The 19,172-nt window shown below is 31.4% G+C and overlaps 1 protein-coding gene across 3 annotated transcripts in view; it reads left to right on the plus strand.

Annotated features, from left to right (window-relative positions):
* LOC126833325 (discoidin domain-containing receptor tyrosine kinase B-like) overlaps positions 1 to 19,172 on the plus strand; it is a 99,371-nt gene that overhangs the window by 55,738 nt on the left and 24,461 nt on the right. For 2 of the 3 annotated variants that reach the window (XM_050564591.1, XM_050564588.1), the window contains exons 3-4: positions 7,058 to 7,163; positions 18,461 to 18,692. In XM_050564591.1, coding sequence (XP_050420548.1) covers positions 7,058 to 7,163; positions 18,461 to 18,692 — 338 coding nt within the window. The remainder of the gene's footprint in view (positions 1 to 7,057; positions 7,164 to 18,460; positions 18,693 to 19,172) is intronic. The other variant, XM_050564590.1, reaches the window with a different exon arrangement.

Here is a 19,172-nt window from a genome sequence, read left to right on the forward strand (position 1 = left end):
ACCAAATTTTTATAAAAAAATAGAAGAGTAAAATAGATTATAATTTATGCTTATTTTAGGTAATTTTTGATAGGTCGATAATTTGTTTTCTAAACATTTTTAAAAGTTTACGATTTCTTAATAAATTATTAAAAAATAGTGAATTAAGTTATCGAAACTTTATAAACGCTTAAGCACAGATAAATTTTCTTCTATTAACTATGATAATTTTTAAATTTTACAACAATTTCTTGACATTTTAATTTTGGTTTGCATTAAACTATTTAAGGAAAACAAATTGTAATTTTTTTCTATAAAATGACTGATAGTCGGACAAAAAAACAATAAAGAATCCTTAAGTTAAGGATATGACGAAAAATATATACTCCTTACGAAATGGGTGGATAGCGTCCTCTTAAGTCTCCAGAAAGCTCCATCTCATGATAGTTGCTTTCGACGAAAAATAAGTGTGAAGCCTCGTTATCTATATCGGCGAATAAAATAAAGCCCATTGGAGTAGACAAGATTAACCCTGTACTTAAGACCAACCTTGTAAGGACATTACAGTGCAAATCCTTATATGCACATCTGAACAAATGTGTCGCTATCAACTGTTGCTATGTGCACTTATAGATTTATCGCCACTTTGTCCACCCCTCGATTGACCATTTTTCAATGTAATTGTTGGGCATTGCAACCGTACTATTGTACTGCGATGGATTTTAACAAAACTATTTTTGCAACCTATGGTTTTTCGTTAGGCGTTTAACATTACAATTAATGTTAATGGTAAATTGTAGATTGTTTTTTTTTATAACCACAATAATAATAATAATAGTTATTAATTAACTGATAGAAATGAGTTTGACTGGGGTCGAAGTTATTTTCGCGGTTAACAAATTTTGCAGTAGATACAATAGTATTTCAGTAGGATATTTGGTATTTACATATGATTTAAAGACGTGGAAAAGGGTGGCTATGGTGCGCGAAGCCACGGAAAAGGGCGCCATAATAATTATCACGGACCGGTGACCTGGTAATCGCGACTCGTGAGACAGCCAGCGGGTGTACGCCCACGCGGAAAGGCTCTATACGGGTTTACCGGCGACACCACGGTCGACGACTCGCGGAGTTTGCTCTGTGGCCCATTAAATATTCACCCGATCGACAGCATCCCACGGTGGCGGCGGCATCATCAACGCTGCAACGTTATCGTTGATACGGCATATCATTATGATGATTATTACCCGGTATTATTATTATTATGATTATGATCATCGCGTTGTCGTGGCAAAGGCGTGAAAGTCAAAACCCAGAAAAAGTTTAGGCGGCAAGCGAGCGCGGGCGAGAGACAAAGAGGATCTTCAGGATGACGTTAAAGGTGAGGGGGGGTGGGAAGATAGACGACAGGATTTGAATTTAAATCGCGCGAAAATATCGTCGCTTTTATTTTAGCTGAGAAAAAGAACAACAAGACCAAAAATCAGCATCCACGTAGTCCCTCCCGCCCCATCATCACCACTCACCATGCGTATGGGAACAGCCCGGGTAGATTTAGTATGCAAATCCCGGAGATTAATTATTCATAAAGGAAATTAGAACGTAGTTTACAAATGCCTGACAAACTGGCAGTGGCGACGGCTCACGCCTATATATTACACTTTCGTCTCCTTTTAGTTTTTCAAAGTATCCAAAAGCCATTCCTCAAATCAACAAAAAACACCCTTAATATACTTTTAGAGGATTACTCTTTGGCCGTCAAACGGACAGCCTTACATTGACATATCACTACGCCGGTCCCAATGCGGAAACCCTCTGTCGGGTTTTTTTACAACACTTAATCACTTTTGTTTAACTAGCAATTTTACTTTGAAATGGTCAGGCTATTATGGACGCCTGACGCATGTATACAATTTATTTGCTACTTAAAATAATCTATTTTTGTTATTATCATGCATATGTCAAGTTGCGACTTATAAGAATACAATAGTATTTTTATGAATGTTGTTCATTAAACAGCAAGAAAATATTAAATGAAATGTGAATAATTTGTAAACATTTTTATTTGTTCTTAGATATTATTCAACGAATTATAAAATGAAATAAATTTATTACTTTAACTTGAAGTGGAAAAAGCAATTTCTTTCTACGTAACCTATTTATTTTACAATTTATTATTGTATAGACAGCCTTTCTAACCTATTATAAATGTTAGTTTTTCTTTTAAAAGTTTGTTCTATAGTTATCTCATAATGCTATTACGGCAAGGAATAAAAAGCAATGACTTCGCTTTATCGAGTAAAATGTAATTTGATATTACTCACTTTTCCTCTGTAAATATAAATTACATTTTTTTTTTAAATAATTTTTAATATCTTAACAGGTTTACATTTAGCTTTCATACTCAATGACATATTATAAACCACTCTTCTATGTCGATTTTATTACTACCCGTTATTGCTTGTTACTTTGAATCATAATATAGTTTTACTTGACCTTTACAACTAAGTATGGTGTCTTTAACTAAAACCCACTAATAGAGCATTTTAAAAGGTCAATATTTTAAAATTATTAGATGGGTACCTACAGGCTAATGTACCTATGGCCTATTAAAAACGTATAAAATGCTAATTAATCTGGCCTTGTCGTGTAGTTCGCTCAAGTCGGAACATAATATTATATTCGCTTTTATAGTCCGACGTTTATTATATCGTAAATGGAAATATTTTTAAGTACGCTATTTCGTACATGTACGTTTATTGTTCAATAGCACGGATGCCAAATATAAATACATATCAATAATAAAAATACGAAAATAAAAACAATACACCTTATTACACGGTTTCGACGTTTTATTGCAATGCACACAAACCGCGACATAAAATATTTTCAAATGGAATTCAAACAATATAAAACTTGAATTAGCAATATCTTATACATTTCTGTGAGATAGCATAAACACTTGGACAATATAGACTTGTATACACATGAATAATGCCTTGTTCAAAAACACCAATGCTGACTGCTGATCGACACTTTAATCAGGCCTGCGAAGATTACCATAATTAAAACGTTATTATTATTGCCTATAAAGTTTATTTTACTTCTGTTCTTAGTCTTGACTCATCCAATTATCATAATATTATGGTCCGTTAATTGTTCAAATCAAAATATAAAATATAGCTTAGAATTGTATTTTTATGAAATCGTTCGTAGTGTTTGTAGGTAGTATGAACTGTAAAAATCACATTCACATATGTTATGATTTTTATTTTTTTATTAAAATAAAACAAAGAAAATCTAATATTACCATATAACCGCCCCGCCGTCATTCCACCCCGTTCGCCTATTTGTAAATCACATACAGACATATCGGTTTTTACCTTTTTTTTCTACGAATCGTATAATTTTACTGGTATTCTCTTCCTCTCAGCGTGGTATCGTGATTTGAAAGGGGACTCTGTGGGGAGGGGGTGGGGGAGAAGGCTCCTTGTATGTTTAATCGGACTCCAAACAAGAGTAGGTTTGTGACATGCAAACAGGGAAACTGCACACGCGAGGTTATGCCTATAAACCAGAACCTCACCCCAACCAAACGGTATTATTATTATTATTATTATTATTATTATTACAATACACGATAGGTAAGTACATATACACGGGAGCAGTGAAACCCGAAGAGTATAGAAATATTTGCGTTTGCCCGCTGCCACCACGCGATCATCAAAAAGCAATAATTTGCCTTTTTTTTTGTAATTATAAAAAAATATAACCGGAAAAAACATTCATGCCGAATATTATATTAATACATAAATATAAACGTATATTTTATATGGGTTTATGGTAATGAAAACGACGGTCACTTGCCCACGCCAGCGGTTTACCGCTACTTACACTATCAAATAGCACGTACGATAATACAATATTATGTTTTACGCAACTTGATGATTCTTGAAAATTGTCACCGTGAAAAAAAAGGAATTTTGGTAAACAAGTTTTTTTTTAATATCATATTTTTAAGTGCGCGACGTTTTAAAACTTGTATAATGTCGTTTAGCGATATATTCTGTCATAAAAATAACGTTGCAGTGACCCCGCAAGAACACAGCATTAAAAATTATCAAAACACTAAAAAAGGAGAGCCGTAAATTTTGTGACCTAGTCGCTTTCGGCGGTCTTTATATAAAGAATCGATTGGATGACATTAAAATTATGGGTCCCAGACGTACCATATTTCATACTAGAAATGCTATTAAATTAAGTACCGGGTACAGACAGGCCCCCGAAAAAGAAACTCTACGGCAAAGCTGCGGAAAACCTTGTTAGCCTATGACGCGGTACAACAAACAACAACAGCTGATAATAATATTATTCCGAATAAATACGGGTTTGACTAGCCTAAGTTTTCTAAAATGCTTTGGCTCATACCGTAATAATATATTTAAAAAAAACTTCATTAAAAATATATAATATTTTATCACGAATTGGTGAGTATTATAAATTTAATATATTCACGTGAATTATTATGAAAACCTCAAAAAATATTATACTTATAACATTTTTCACTGACAATTGATGAGAAAAGATTATTTTTAATAACAATAAAAAAAATGTAATACCAAAGCCTCGAAGTTCGTTGCGAAGAAAAGGTGATGCAGTTTATGCAACTTTTGTCAAGTAAATTTTTTTTTAAATAGTACAATGACGTGATTGTATTGAACATTGTTGTTTCACCACGGGAGAATATGCGAGCGCAGTATGGTGTCGCTCAGCCCATGCAAAAAAACTGGATACTGCCCTTAATGAAACGTGTAGAATAATTACGGGATGCTTAAAAAACACACCAATCGAAAAGCCATATATACTAGCCGGTATAGCTCCACCTCATATTAGACGATCAGTACAAGCAGATTGGGTAAGAACAAAAATGGAAACAGACACTAAACATGTCATGCATGGATCTATAATCCCAAAAAACCGACTCAAGTCACGTAATAGTTTTCTAAAAGGAACTATTAAGCTAAACAAAACACCATGTGAGTCTAGACTCGACAAATGGGGAAAGGAAGTCACTTCCGAAAACCAATGGATACAACCAAAGGAAACTCTATCACCTGGCTATAAGAACAAATGGCAGATATGGAAGTCTCTGAATAGACTTAGAACTGGTGTTGGACGCTGTAAAGTCAATTTGAAGAAATGGGGACTACTGGGAGGAGAACAAACGACATGCTCGTGCGGCCAAGAGTAAAGCATGGTGCACTTACTTAGGTGCCCAGAGAGCACACACACACTTGTTACGAAAAGGACCTTATACAGGCGAATCAAATGGCCATTGACGTAGCCCAATACTGGGCGAACACTGTGTGATTTTACAATTAACCGACCATGACAATACCAAAACATACTGTGATTTATATTATATTATTTATACAATTTTATATATTACCACAATACTATTAGCGTTACTATTTATTTATTTATTTATTAATTTTATGTATCCTATTGTTATTTTTTTGGTATTTATTTTTATTTATAGTTTATGCTGTTTTATGTTGCCTGACACGAAAAAAAATTGAACATTTTAAACTAATAAGACAACATATTATGCCTATTACTCGGCCAGTCTTATTATATTAACTTTAAAATAAAACATAAACCTAAACATGATTTACACAAAAGACTACGCTCAACGAATTTTTTATTTATATTTTATTTCTCCGTTGTATTCAAAAAGCGTTTTCAAAGTTTACACCGAAAGGCAAGACGTTGTATAATTGAGAAACAATGGAAGAGAAATGGCACTGGTTTGAACCATTGAAGTATGTTCAACCGACATTCATGGGACTAAGAAATTAATTTCTTTTGGTCACCTAAAATAAAGGGTTGGTGACAAAGACAATGGCGAACAATTAAGAAGAGAAATTAAGGTTTTTTTCATCTTTTAAATTATTATCTACACAAAGAAAATGATTAAAACGAACCGCGTATAAGAAAAATCGTGTGCACCCCTTTAAGTCCTAAATTTATATCCAGGATTTATGTGCTGCATAAATTGTACATACAAAATTAATGCAGTTAATAATCTAGTTTAGAAAAATAGCATTATGTTAGAAAATTAAATAACAAGTACTATATATGAACTAAAAATATTATGATTGAAACAAAAATAATAAAAACTCTTCGAAAACTATTTCTTACAACATAATATACAAAACGCAAAACACAATAAATAATCATGACTCGGAATATAAAAATTATATTGCATGGATGTTTCTTTTAGTACTACATTTTTTGTGTTTATGATGTAAATACAAAACAAGCCCATTCTTTGTGAACGATCAAAACCGCCGTACTGGGAGGTAAAGTTCAAATTTTGATAAACTTCGAAGCGTGTCCCAGTAAAACCAAGAGGCTAAAATATTTGATAACATATTTACAGTATTTACTATGACAAGTTTCAAGGACACTCTTGGTGTGTATACAGTTCCTGTTAGTCGCTTTTAAGGGAAATTGCATTAAGTATTAATGTCTTTGGCTTTCCACTTAGGCCACTCCGACGCCGCTCGCGCTACACACATAGTCCAAATTGTAAGATATGTTAAACACGCTAATGTCTTTTATTAAATTATAAACGTTACGAAAAGCGTTTCATTTTTTATCTAAATAGTTCACAAAACAACTAATTTTTAATTATTTTAAGTGCTCCCATCGTTAGTGTAAAATGTGTACAAACATGAACACATCATATTATAACACGTCAAAGGGTGTCACGATTTATGTTATCGTATCGTGGAGTTATGTGATGGCGTTTAACCACGTTTAACAAGTATAAGTAATATACCGTTGCTTATAAAATAATATAGTTTATAATGCTAACAAAAACTAAATAAATGACTCACAAACTTAATGGCTATCGATTAAAGTGGTAATTTTTAACGAGATTCTAACATTTTTGTTTTTCATTGAAAGTACTAATCTGACAGATGTACTTGGATCGATTCCACTACTGAAATAAGATGGTTTACTGTTTATAGACATTGTTATTTACTAATAAAACTCATCGTTTGTTTTTCAGAAGAATGCGACAAACCCTTGGGTATGGAATCCGGTGCCATACCGGACTCGGCAATTACAGCTAGTTCGTCGTACAATGTACCCAACGTTGGACCAAGCAACGGAAGGTAAGACGCTTGCTTACGCACTTATATACTGCTAACGGGGTTCAGATTTTTTATACAAAAAACAAGTATTTTACACTTTAAAATAATCAATCGCTCCTCCATTTTTCATAAATCAAAATATGTCCTTAATGTAAACATGGACATTTTCTAATGCAGCTAGCAAGTTTCACATCTTTAATGGTCAATTGCCAATAAAACAGTTAGCTGACTGAATTTATATCGGCGACATTCAATTGAAATGGTTTATACATTCAACATTGAAACTGAAATGCTAGCCCGTATAATATATTACCAATATAGTGGATATTATTATTATTGCAACTGCAACACTCGTTGAATCAATCGTGTTCGGTAACACAGAATATAGATATACCTCGAAAATAATATTTTTATTTACGATATTATTCAAACCATTTGGAAATGCAATAATATATAAACGTATTCGTTACAACGTCTTATAACACATCGTCGCCTTAAATTTACCTTCTTTATTGTTCACATTTATTATTTTTTTCTTTTCTTGTTTTTTTTTTTGGCACATCTTTTTTATAATAAAAGCTCTATTAGTATCGATATACGAAACTGTATATTTTATTCTGACCTAACTGTTGAATGCCAACTAGTATACATTCTGTAAGGTTAGAAACAAATGAGAACTTATCTTACAATAAATATAAAAATTAATTTACAAGTTAGTAAGTTAATTCAAAAACTTATAGTTAAGTTGGCCAATTGATCAATATTTTGAAACGCAACATTATTTTTTTGTTTATATATTTTGACAGTCGAGTTTTGACGATCCTAATTGTATGGAAAAGAGTAAAAACATTGAAACTGTAAAAAAAAAAATTAATTAACCGACCGTGAAGTTAATAATATAGAAACTGAGTATTGTGAAACCGGAATAATTACTTTTCTATCGTACCTTCATTAATTACAACCATTGGTTTTTGAGAGTAAGGCACAAAGAGTTCGAGATAAAACTAGAGTACCCACTTGCATACATGTATGACGAAATATAAACACACCCCAAAATACCACTACCACATACTCGCCATATTATTCTGTAAAGTTGACCCCTTCAAGAACCTTGCCCCTCTAAAGCAAACGCCAATTCACCGATTCAAGTGACACTTGTGTTCTATAGAATTTGAGTTTTATTAAATTAATTGTGCAAGTGCTACACGCTTGCTTACAACCAATTTTGTGGGTTCAACAACCAAATACCCGTGTACCTAATTGGGTTATAGAATAGTGATAGAGAGAGAGAAAGAGGACGAGGGAGATAACTTGGGTAATTATTAATAATTGTCAATAGTCTGTATATAGTAATGCCCTTACATCCAAATTGATATTATTCCATCACAGAAAAACATCTATTATATCAGTAAACTTTTTTTTATGGTGCCATTAAAATGTTTTGTTTCCAACATAATGATATTTTATTACTGTGTAAAAAAAACTTCATTATTGGTCAATTACAATTATAAACTGTAAAACATTTTTTACACATAAATAACTCAACATAATCATGCTTACTGTTACTCTTTCCTACTTGTGATGACTAAATGTTGCTCTTGCTCGTTTAATTTATTATAAGTTATAACAATAAGAAACCTGTTTTGTTAAAACATACTTGAGTTGAATAATTTTTAACTGTGGTTTGTAACGACTTTAACATAAGCAATATATGTTGTTCAACTAGTTCTAATAAAATAATAAACGTTGTAAGAAACTTGTATACAATTTTCATTTAATATTATGGTTTCATAAATGATTTTCAAACAGAATTCAGTTATACTTTCCTGTACATTATACATTCCTGCTATTGTGACTATTATACTTATGTACCTTACATAAGTACATACCTATTTACTTATGAAACTTACATAAAACAAAGAAAGAACAATTAAATTCAAAATGTATAAAATATTTCTCACGTCTACCCAAACAAGAGGAAAAGTAGTTGCGATAACAGTAATGTAGTTAATAACATTCAGGTACCTAATCACTTGTTTGGTATTCCTGATAACAGGATAAGTAAATATTTACTTAATTATTTTTTACTTGATTTCACAAATAAAATCCATTTCCAAGAACCTATGGGAAATTGAATTTACTAGTCAAAAATGTATGAAATCACCTACATTGTTTCATTTAAAACCTATTTAATTTATAAAAAACAAACTCTTTTAAAGCTATTGTTATAATTTTGTTTTTTTGATGAAAATTTATAAATTAAAATAAACTTTTTACAAAGAACTATTGTTTAAATGGCCGAAAATAGAATAATTATAATTACCTACAAATTCATTGAATTTGACGGTTAGTATCAACGATTTGATTGTGTTAATAATAATAAGATATCCCGAACATTAAAAAAAAATAGTTATTTGTTTTGGTCATACAAACAAATAATCTGTCTGGTAACAAAATTTAAGTAATTTGTATGAAACCCATTATTAAACGATAATTATGTAAAATTTTGATGATGGCGCGCAAGGGGATGTAAATATTTAACGAAATACTTTCCATAATGTACGGGCTTAACATAAGCACATTCTGTTCTACAACGATAATAACATGCATAAGCAGCTACTTTGAACTATAAATCGCACTTTAATGGGTACCTCGTTAAAATAACGGGTACCCTTCTCTCACCATCTCTGTGCACACTGAAGACATATTAATTAACCCAATTTTACTACCTTTTCTGCTTAAATGATTTGATCTATTTTTCGTTTGACAGCTGGATTATATTAGTTGTTAAGTACCTAAAAGTTAACATCAGTTTTTTTTCGAAAACTAAATTTTTCATTAAGCTAATTTTCTTATTACTACGGTAATAAGTATTGCAATAAACGTAATATAATAATTACTTTGTTTTACATGTACATCGGTTGTGACGAAATTCATAAATTGATATATAATATTTTTGTTTTTATTTAATATTATTTGTCTGTTTTTTTATGGAAAACACGTTTAAATAAATATAATTATAAATTTGCTTTTATAATATAAAATAAATCTCCACATGACTTTTACGTTGGTCATTAGATCTAACCCGGATTTAATTAAATTAAGCTACTCCCTGGCATTATTTCATAATTAGCAACGACTTGGCTGAGGCAACAATAAAATATCTCCGTGCTTAGTTTAAGTATGGTTGCCGCTGTTTTATAGTTATAAAACTTGGTGGACGATTTCCAAAAAAAGAACCTTAATAATTAAACAATTTACCTGAGTAAAAAGCGACTTGCGTTTAAAACCAGAGTGGCTTAACAAAACTGCACACAAAATGCTCATATTTTTAAAAAAATACTAATTCTTTACAAGAAATATTAAACGAATTTTTTTTGTGGAAAATAATAATTTTTAATTTTACCGACATTAAACTACATTATGTATAATTCAGTATTTTATTAATATAATATTTTCAGTCATTAATAGTTTTTTTTTTTTAATTATTATCTACATTTTACTAAACTTCCAATATTACTGTTTTTAACATTGCTGCATTGACTTTTTTCTCTAAAATGTCAAGTTTTCATTTTTAAATAAGTTTTTATATTTTCAGTACAACAAAAATGAAAAGATGCATTTATAATATATTTTAAGTGGATGGAAATTTCGAGAGAGAGAGAGAGAGACAGAAATGATAACGTTGAACATCATAACACAAACACATAAGATACATTAACGCCATGCTTTTTAGGACGAGTAGTTGGCGCATAAAACATTCTTTAAACTTTACTAATGTTTTGTAGACATTTGGGTATGTTTGTTTGTTCTTTAAACGACACGTCACGTAGCATCTTGTCCAGTCGGATGCGGTGAGTGACTGATGAGACGGACGGATGTTATAATATCATATACTTTATACGTCAACTGGTAAAGCCCTGGAGAACCTAAGTAAATTACACACTCATGCACACACCGTTAAGTTAGGAGGTAGGTGAGCAGACTAATACGCTAACAAGTAAACAGAGCTGCTATGCACACATTTCAACCTACCCCGTTTGTCGTTCGTCACCTAAGTGATATTCTATGTAGCCAAGTGCTAATAATTGTAAATGAGACAGACAGCTCGTAGACACAGCACTGTCTGGGTTGAGCGCGACAAGCCATCACTATCTCAAACATTGTACGGTAAATAATTCCGGTTTCGGTCGCGTCTCCGGCACGGCTATTCTGCAATAATGCGACGCTGTTCGTCGCCGTGATATTATGTTTTTTACCTGTTTTACCTGTTCATAGTGTTACAAAAAGTTTTTGACATAAGTACATGCGAGTGATTTTTCAACCCTTGTCTGCCCAAAAAACCAAAAAGCGACTAACAAACGTTTGAATAAACTGACGTCTTCGGTACATGCAATCTGTTCAAAACTTTTATTAAAGGTATTTTATTTAATAGATGGTATTTAGCTTATTGTAAGCTTATTTAAAGGAAGTAACACAGACACCAAACGTAAACAAACACTAATGATACTTTTCTATTCCCGTTCCTTTTTTAATTCATAAATATTTATCTATTTATCAATTCAATTACGCGTAGTACCTACACATAAAATAGATTGCCAAAATTTGTTATGTTTTTAAAAATTGGCATCTTATACATCTTTTGCCACATTTGTATTTTTTCCTATATTTCAAAATATTACAGCCTGATGCTTGTTGTATAATAATAATTTTTCTCCTATAAGCAGATTAAATAGTTGATTTTTACTAAATGCTCCCACTAAAATTAATACCAAACGATAATAATATTTTACCGCGGATGCACTACGGGTAACATTATATATTATATCAATGGAGAATAACATACTATACAATATTTTGTGTAGGTATTTATTATAAGCCGAACGTAATCACTCGATACTCTGCGAAATATATGCGCACTAGGTCCTTTTTAAAATGTCCGTTGAATAGACCGATTAACCGTGTGTATGTATAAAATCCCTGGGATTTCAATTGTCAGCGAGCCAATATAATATATCATTAGTAGTATTATATCAAAAAAAAATACGTTTTACATTGAAACGTATCCCATACAGAAAAACAGTTTGATTTCTTTCAAAATGGTGTCGAACAGTATTGGAATTAGTTTCCCAAAATGTATACCTACTTTTTGCAAATAAAATTTTGGAAAAAATAAATTTCGCGTCAAAATATTATTCATAAAAAAATATACTTAACGGGATTTTGAAAATATTAAAAATGGTTTGTTGTATCTTGCATTATTGCACTGTTCTACTATGGGACACACCAACCTCAGATATATTATCAACTTTTTTGTTTTTCACAACAGTGTCTTTCCATATCTGCGGGTTTTAACGTTGTAACAAAGGTAATAAAATATATTATTATATTATGATAGGTAAGTATTTATTTTTCATAATATAAAAGTTGCTTTTCGATTTATCCTCTTCGTAGTATAATATAACATATTACATCCAAAACGTTTGAAAAATAATAATAAAAAATTACACACATAATTTTGACATGGGGATTTGACATACTATATGTGTGTATATACGAAGGTTGGTCGTGGGATATTTCTCAGATTTTGTATTTGTGCGCGCGTGTGTGTGTGTAGGTATATATGCTGTACGCACCACGGCTTGCTGAAGCATGTTAAAAAGTTGTCGGAAAGTAAAGGTATGCAGGAAAGGATGTACAAGAAACTTTTGCATCGTGGCATTACTGCCATACGTGGTAACTTACTGGCTGTTCTTCTACGCCACCGCCGTAATAGGTTGTGCACAAACAACCGTGGAATAAAATACAGCTGATACTACGATGGAAAAAAAAAGTAACTGCTATATATTTGAAAACTAAAAACCGTGTTCTTATCGCGTAACTCTACAGTAAAACGACTGCTCGTCTTACGCCAATATTCATATTATTATACAAATATTATAGTAAATTAATAATAAAACTTATATATTATTACCTGTTGTCATTGTACCGTGCATCGCAGTGTTTAAAGTATAAAAGTTACTTTACTCCGGGTTAATTAGTTTCGAGTAAAAAAAAGAAAACCATCAAACTTCCTAGTCGGTCAAGTTTTTTATTTTTATATAAAAATGATAATAATATAAACATCACATTTTAAGCAGTACAGTAGTTCCTCTACTTTATGTTTTTAATTTTCTAACAATCAGTCTGGTCGTGACTTGTGCGCACCGAAACGTGTCGAATGTTTTCGAGTGGTAGTCTGTAATTTTTAATTTCATTATTTTTGATCAAAGTATTTTTATATTCTCTGAAATTCAAAACTACTCGAGCGTTTTCAAACCACTAAAGCCGCAAGCCAAAACCCCTAATCCAGAGCGATCTTCAATTTCGTTTTAACATAGAATGTATTTTAGCGACCAAACACATTATAATAGGATTTTAAATTAAATTATCAAACAAAATGTAAATGTATTTCAGTTCTTGGTAAAATATATTGCACTTTACGTATGGCAACGTGGATGATAATAATAATAAAAAAAAAATTGTTTTATGCTCTTATTTAAATACCAGAAATTATTCTATCTATCCTATTGATTGTTTCTATTAATCTAGCTTGTTCTACTTTTCCTTACTCCTTTTTCAGCTATTTTAAGTAACCATCCAAGTCTACAAAGTCCACTAAAAACCACAACTTCTGCATTTTACACCAGTGGGATTAGTATAATTTTCATTTAGGTAATTCTGACATTATTTCTACATTATACGTCATTGCCACAACTGCGCCTTGGTTTGCTTCTTTCTTAACACGCCGCAATCATTTCATTAATTCCAATTGTATTCTTTTAAAAATACTTCTTAAACATTCAAATTTTAAGATTGTTTTGTGATGCTCTATGTTTAAAATAATTTACGAGATAACATAATAAGAATAATAAATATATGTTTTCCATAAAATTCATATCGAGCTTAACGTCGCGAAAAATTGCGCCGACTTGTATTATTTGTTTTTTGCATATTTATTCGTTTTTTTTTTTTCATAAAAAGAACCATATGAATGCCATATTGTTATTTGCAGATGCATACGAAGAGAGCGTTTTTCATATTATCTTCAATATGATGAGCTTTAAGTATAATACGTCTGCTGTAACACTAAAAGCGTACGGTGAAAACAAAACCAAAAAGAAAAACCCACCCATATTATGCCATATACCGTCATTAACGTTAGCGGCTTATTTGTCGCCAGCATTTGCCGCTCGTTGATTTGTTTGTTCATGAAATGCGCTAATGTGAATGCAACACGAATTCGCCATTAGAATTACTGAATGTTCACACGTCTAAACACACAAACAAAATACTACTCATTCCGCATAAAATCATACTTGTCGTATCCACTCGGGCAGAGCAAAAGCGTTGTATAGAAGCTCCGGGGAAATATAATAATAATAATAATATGACAGAGGATAGGTCGAGAGTCCGGATAGCATGAATGCATCAGCATGACGAATCACTTTGCAGTCCTAATGCCAATAGTACTGGTATTTTTTTAAACTCGAGATCTGTATTATGCATCAACTATCGTTAATGCAATAATATATAATATTATGATGTCATCTGAGCTTATATTATATATGACGCTATACTTCTAAATTCGTTGACGTCGCTATCTTACTCTATCTGTACGCTCAACGTGTTTCTGACAAGTGACGGTGTGACTTGGAATTGATATTTTAATTAAGTTCTGCTGACAAGCACCCGAACAACCGAGTACACAAACGCCACTTGCTAACAATATGGCGTGTGTGTGTGTTTCTCTCGCCAGCATAACTGATTTTAGATCATACGCTGAATTTGATAAGCCACGACTCGAGGATTAAATCAACTGGAAAAAGATAATAGGATCCCAAGATAAATCGTGATGAGGTTTCGATTTTGGCGGTGACGATGTTCAACTCGTGTGCTTACGCACGTTCTGATAATAATTGTTGTTTGTCGCCATCGAGTTAGTTACTGCACATTAATACCTAATATATTATGCTTTAAGAATGTGTTTATGCTCAAAAAAATAATCAAATACTCCATTAAAAAAATCATTAAAGATAATTTAAGGCAAAAATGTATTTAGTTTTTCTACTTTTTCTAACTCCAGAAGTCTTAAGAAATCGCCACAGCCCTACCATATTCAAATAATTTATAATTTACATTTAATAATTATATTTTTTTGGATTGTATTCACAGATATGGTTCCCAGCGTGCATAACCATTACTTCCCTATGAGTTCCAGACTAAAACATAAACATTTTATTTTAAAGAAACTATTAGCAATTATAATTTCTATCATAATAGTTTTCATTGTTGTGTATCTTTGATGTGCAAATAAATTAATCATTGTTTTAAATAATTGTTGTTGAGGGTATAGCATTATAATTTTGCTTTCATTAAAATAAAGAAAATATGTAGCACGTCCCGTATAAATTCTTGTATGGTGTACGCACGGTTGTACGTGTGTGTTTTAATATTATTTTTAAGTTGTTTAATAAATTAGCACTTATATACTTCTACCAGACTTCAAAATTAACAACGCAAACTTTGTAAAAGAACCTTGTTGTACGAGGCAATGAGAATTTAATTTTAATTTTACCATATTTTGTCTTTGTTTATTTTCTACAGATTTTCCTTCATTTGCCTACCTACAGCTAACAATACGGCAAACATAATGAACATGTAAACAAAACAAAGTTCGCAACCAGTTTAACCAAAAATTAAATTGCTTTTTGTTATTGAAATTGAACAATAATGAAGAAAATACTTGTTAGTCGAAATTAATAAACAATTATTATAATATTATTGTAAATAATCGGTTTATATTTACTGTCGATATTTTACCAATTGTAATTAAACATTATGTTACTTTTTTTAATTAGCTGAAAATAATCATTATTATAATAATAAAATAATATTTAAAACACCCTTAACCATAAAATAATACACTCTCCACGTATACGTGTATCGGCAACAATGTTATCATCTTCAGCGCCAAAGACCGACTGAGTTAGTATTTAATCCGGATGTCCGTAGCCTGTATAAAATTATATTGAAATAAATACCGGTGATAGATATGTATAACTCGATCTTAAGTACTGATATAATAATACTATTGTCTCACTTAATCAGTAAATCAAAACTAAATTATTCCTACTTTCCGAACCAATCTCGTGTTGTATTTTTTGTAACCTATACCCTCGCTCTTTCTTTCTGGCTACACTTCTTAAGCGGCTGCGTATGTTAGCCATATCTCTCTCGTTTCCCTCTCTCTTCGCACGTGTCCGTATCCTCCTTTTGCTAACTCGATTTCGAACACGTATGAACAACAATTTTGGATATCGAGCTACCTTCATAAAAAATAAAAGATTACACGCGATCGGGAGGGTGAAGGCGCACGTATGTACAAAGAAACGTATGCCATCATTGGATCGTTAAAAAACACACTTGTCGAAGGGGGGTGAACAGTGCGTGTGAGGCACACGCCCGAAAGGTACAGCTTCGCCTATACTTGCCGTAGTAAAAAGTATACACGTTTCATTAAAAAAAAATAATAATAATAATTTTACGAGCAAGCGACAAGGCGACTGCTGCTAGCAAGATATTGTTCGTCGCTATTGGGAAAATGGATGATGGTAGCCCTAGGGACATCGATAGTATCAGCCTACGGGACAACTCTATAGGAACTCACAATGCTGGTCAGAACGCGTTAGTAGTTTGAGGTAAATTTTAACTGCAATTATATTGCATACGAAAATTATTTAGATATATAATATATCGTCGTTGCCGCGAAAAAACCTCCTACGTGCCAATTTTACGATTTTGAGATTTTGGTATCCTTAGATACAAAAAAAAAATAAGCCATCATATGATAAAATCTCCAACGTGCTATCTCCATTGTAGAATAAATGAAAAATAAAAAATAAAACCTCCTATATGTTACCTACTATAAACCGTTTTTATGTCTTCTGAACAATAATTAGGTTTTAGCACATGGGAGTTTTTTTCGCGGCAACGAAGATATACTCTGTCTCACGAAAAATACTATCTGAGGATATAGCACAGCTGTGTTAAGTTTGGATGGATTAGGTCGGTAAAAGTAAAAAAAAAGAATAAGGTAATAAAAATGTAATTAATCCTTTCCTAAAAACATAATCAATCACGTTTCATTTCACTTGCCAAAGTCAATTCAGATCGTTAACAGCCGAGTATCTCTGATTATAGTGACCTCATACTGTTAAACAGTCTTATTGATTCCCAAGAATTATACTTGGTTTATATTCTGCATGTAATTCTTATGAATAAATGTATATATTTATACACATAAATATGTTTGTCATGGGTAAATTAGGCCGGACGAAGGGAAGTCTCAGCTATAACAGCGCAATAGAGAAACTCCTTGTCATTCAACGGCATCTGAAAAAGTAAATTTATTTGGTTTATAGTCGAATGATAAGCGGCGCAACTGAGTGAATGCGCCTTGGCCATTATTTATATTTCAAATACAATACCTGCTAAGACGTGCTTTTACAATAATAAAACATATGATTGAATTAATACCAAAATATAAATTAGTGCATTAATTACATTAGGTATAACAGATAACGTGCTAGTTTAAGTACAGGTTAAAATTTATCATTGTTTAAAAATAAATAATAATAATAATATGTAAGTATTTTACTACATACTAATATATAAACTCAACAGTTTTATTATAAGACATTTGACATAACAAAACCACTACATCAAATTGACTACAATAAGTAATAATGTAGAAAATGATCTGTAAACTGTTGTACTTCTTATTTGGTTATAACTCAATTAAGAGTTGTTTAACTTCAAGATGATCGATCACCTATTTGTTTTCTTCGTAATCTGATGTAGTCGATAATAAATATAATTAAATCGGTTTTATTTATTTATTATTTCTTAACGGAAAAAACGCAAAAAAACCGAAGTCTTTAAAAGTACAATGATAATTTATAGATACCATTAACAATTAAATAAAATACAATTAAATTACATTTACAAATACTTGAAAAATAAAAAAATAATACTTATTAAAAACTATGTATTATTTATAAAACAAGTTTTATATGTCTATGTAGTTTGTGTAATAAACACAAAGTCAAGCAATCATAGGAAATAATTAATCTTTATTACAATGTTTAGTAAATATAAATCACTCCAGCTCACAAACAATGGTTTTATGAAATAGGTTTTAATCGATCAAGAACATTTTTAATTTAATAATTAAACTAAATATATGTTATTATTGTTCTTTTTTTTTATGATTTTAGGTTGAAAGTAGAACGAGCTGGAGGAGGATGGTGTCCTAAGCCTCCGGTAGAACAGGGGGTTCGTGAGTGGTTGCAAGTGAGTTTCGGATCAGTACACTTGATCACCGGAATTCAGACTCAAGGGCGTTTCGGTAATGGACGTGGCCTCGAATACGCTGAAGAGTACACATTAGAGTATTGGAGACCAGAATTCGCCGAATGGAAGAAGTACAAGAGATGGGACGGCAAAGAGGTAAATAATATGTCAACTAATACTCTAACTTTTTATTACATACGTTGATAACTGTTTAGCCAATTTAGATTAATAGATTTTAGGTACTAGTCTGTACAATATTATTCATTATCCAAAAGGGTCATATGAAACTACTGCAGAACACTACTATTTTAATTGTTGATTAAGTTATTGATCAACTTCTATAACAGACAAACAAACATCATAAATACATAAACACCCAATATGGATTTATAATAATTATTTTAAACAATTCGGTTAGAGATAATTAGACTATATTTTCTTTTTTTTCTTTTTCATAATGTATAATAAAATGATTATAAAATGATGAAATCGGCAAATCGCTGTATCGTCGCTTCACCAATATGGTCGTTGATGTTATATTTTTAGTTATTAAACGAATCTTAAGGACAGAAGAAAAGTTACATTCGGGTTAAAACAATAACGACATCGATTTTGTGAATACAGTGGACAAAATGT

This window comes from Adelges cooleyi, unplaced genomic scaffold, assembly GCF_023614345.1.
Source record: "Adelges cooleyi isolate 19-005CV unplaced genomic scaffold, UGA_ACOO_1.1 ACOO_flye_CR_arks_rails_tigmint_CR_PRNA_2, whole genome shotgun sequence".
Lineage (NCBI taxonomy): Eukaryota > Metazoa > Arthropoda > Insecta > Hemiptera > Adelgidae > Adelges > Adelges cooleyi.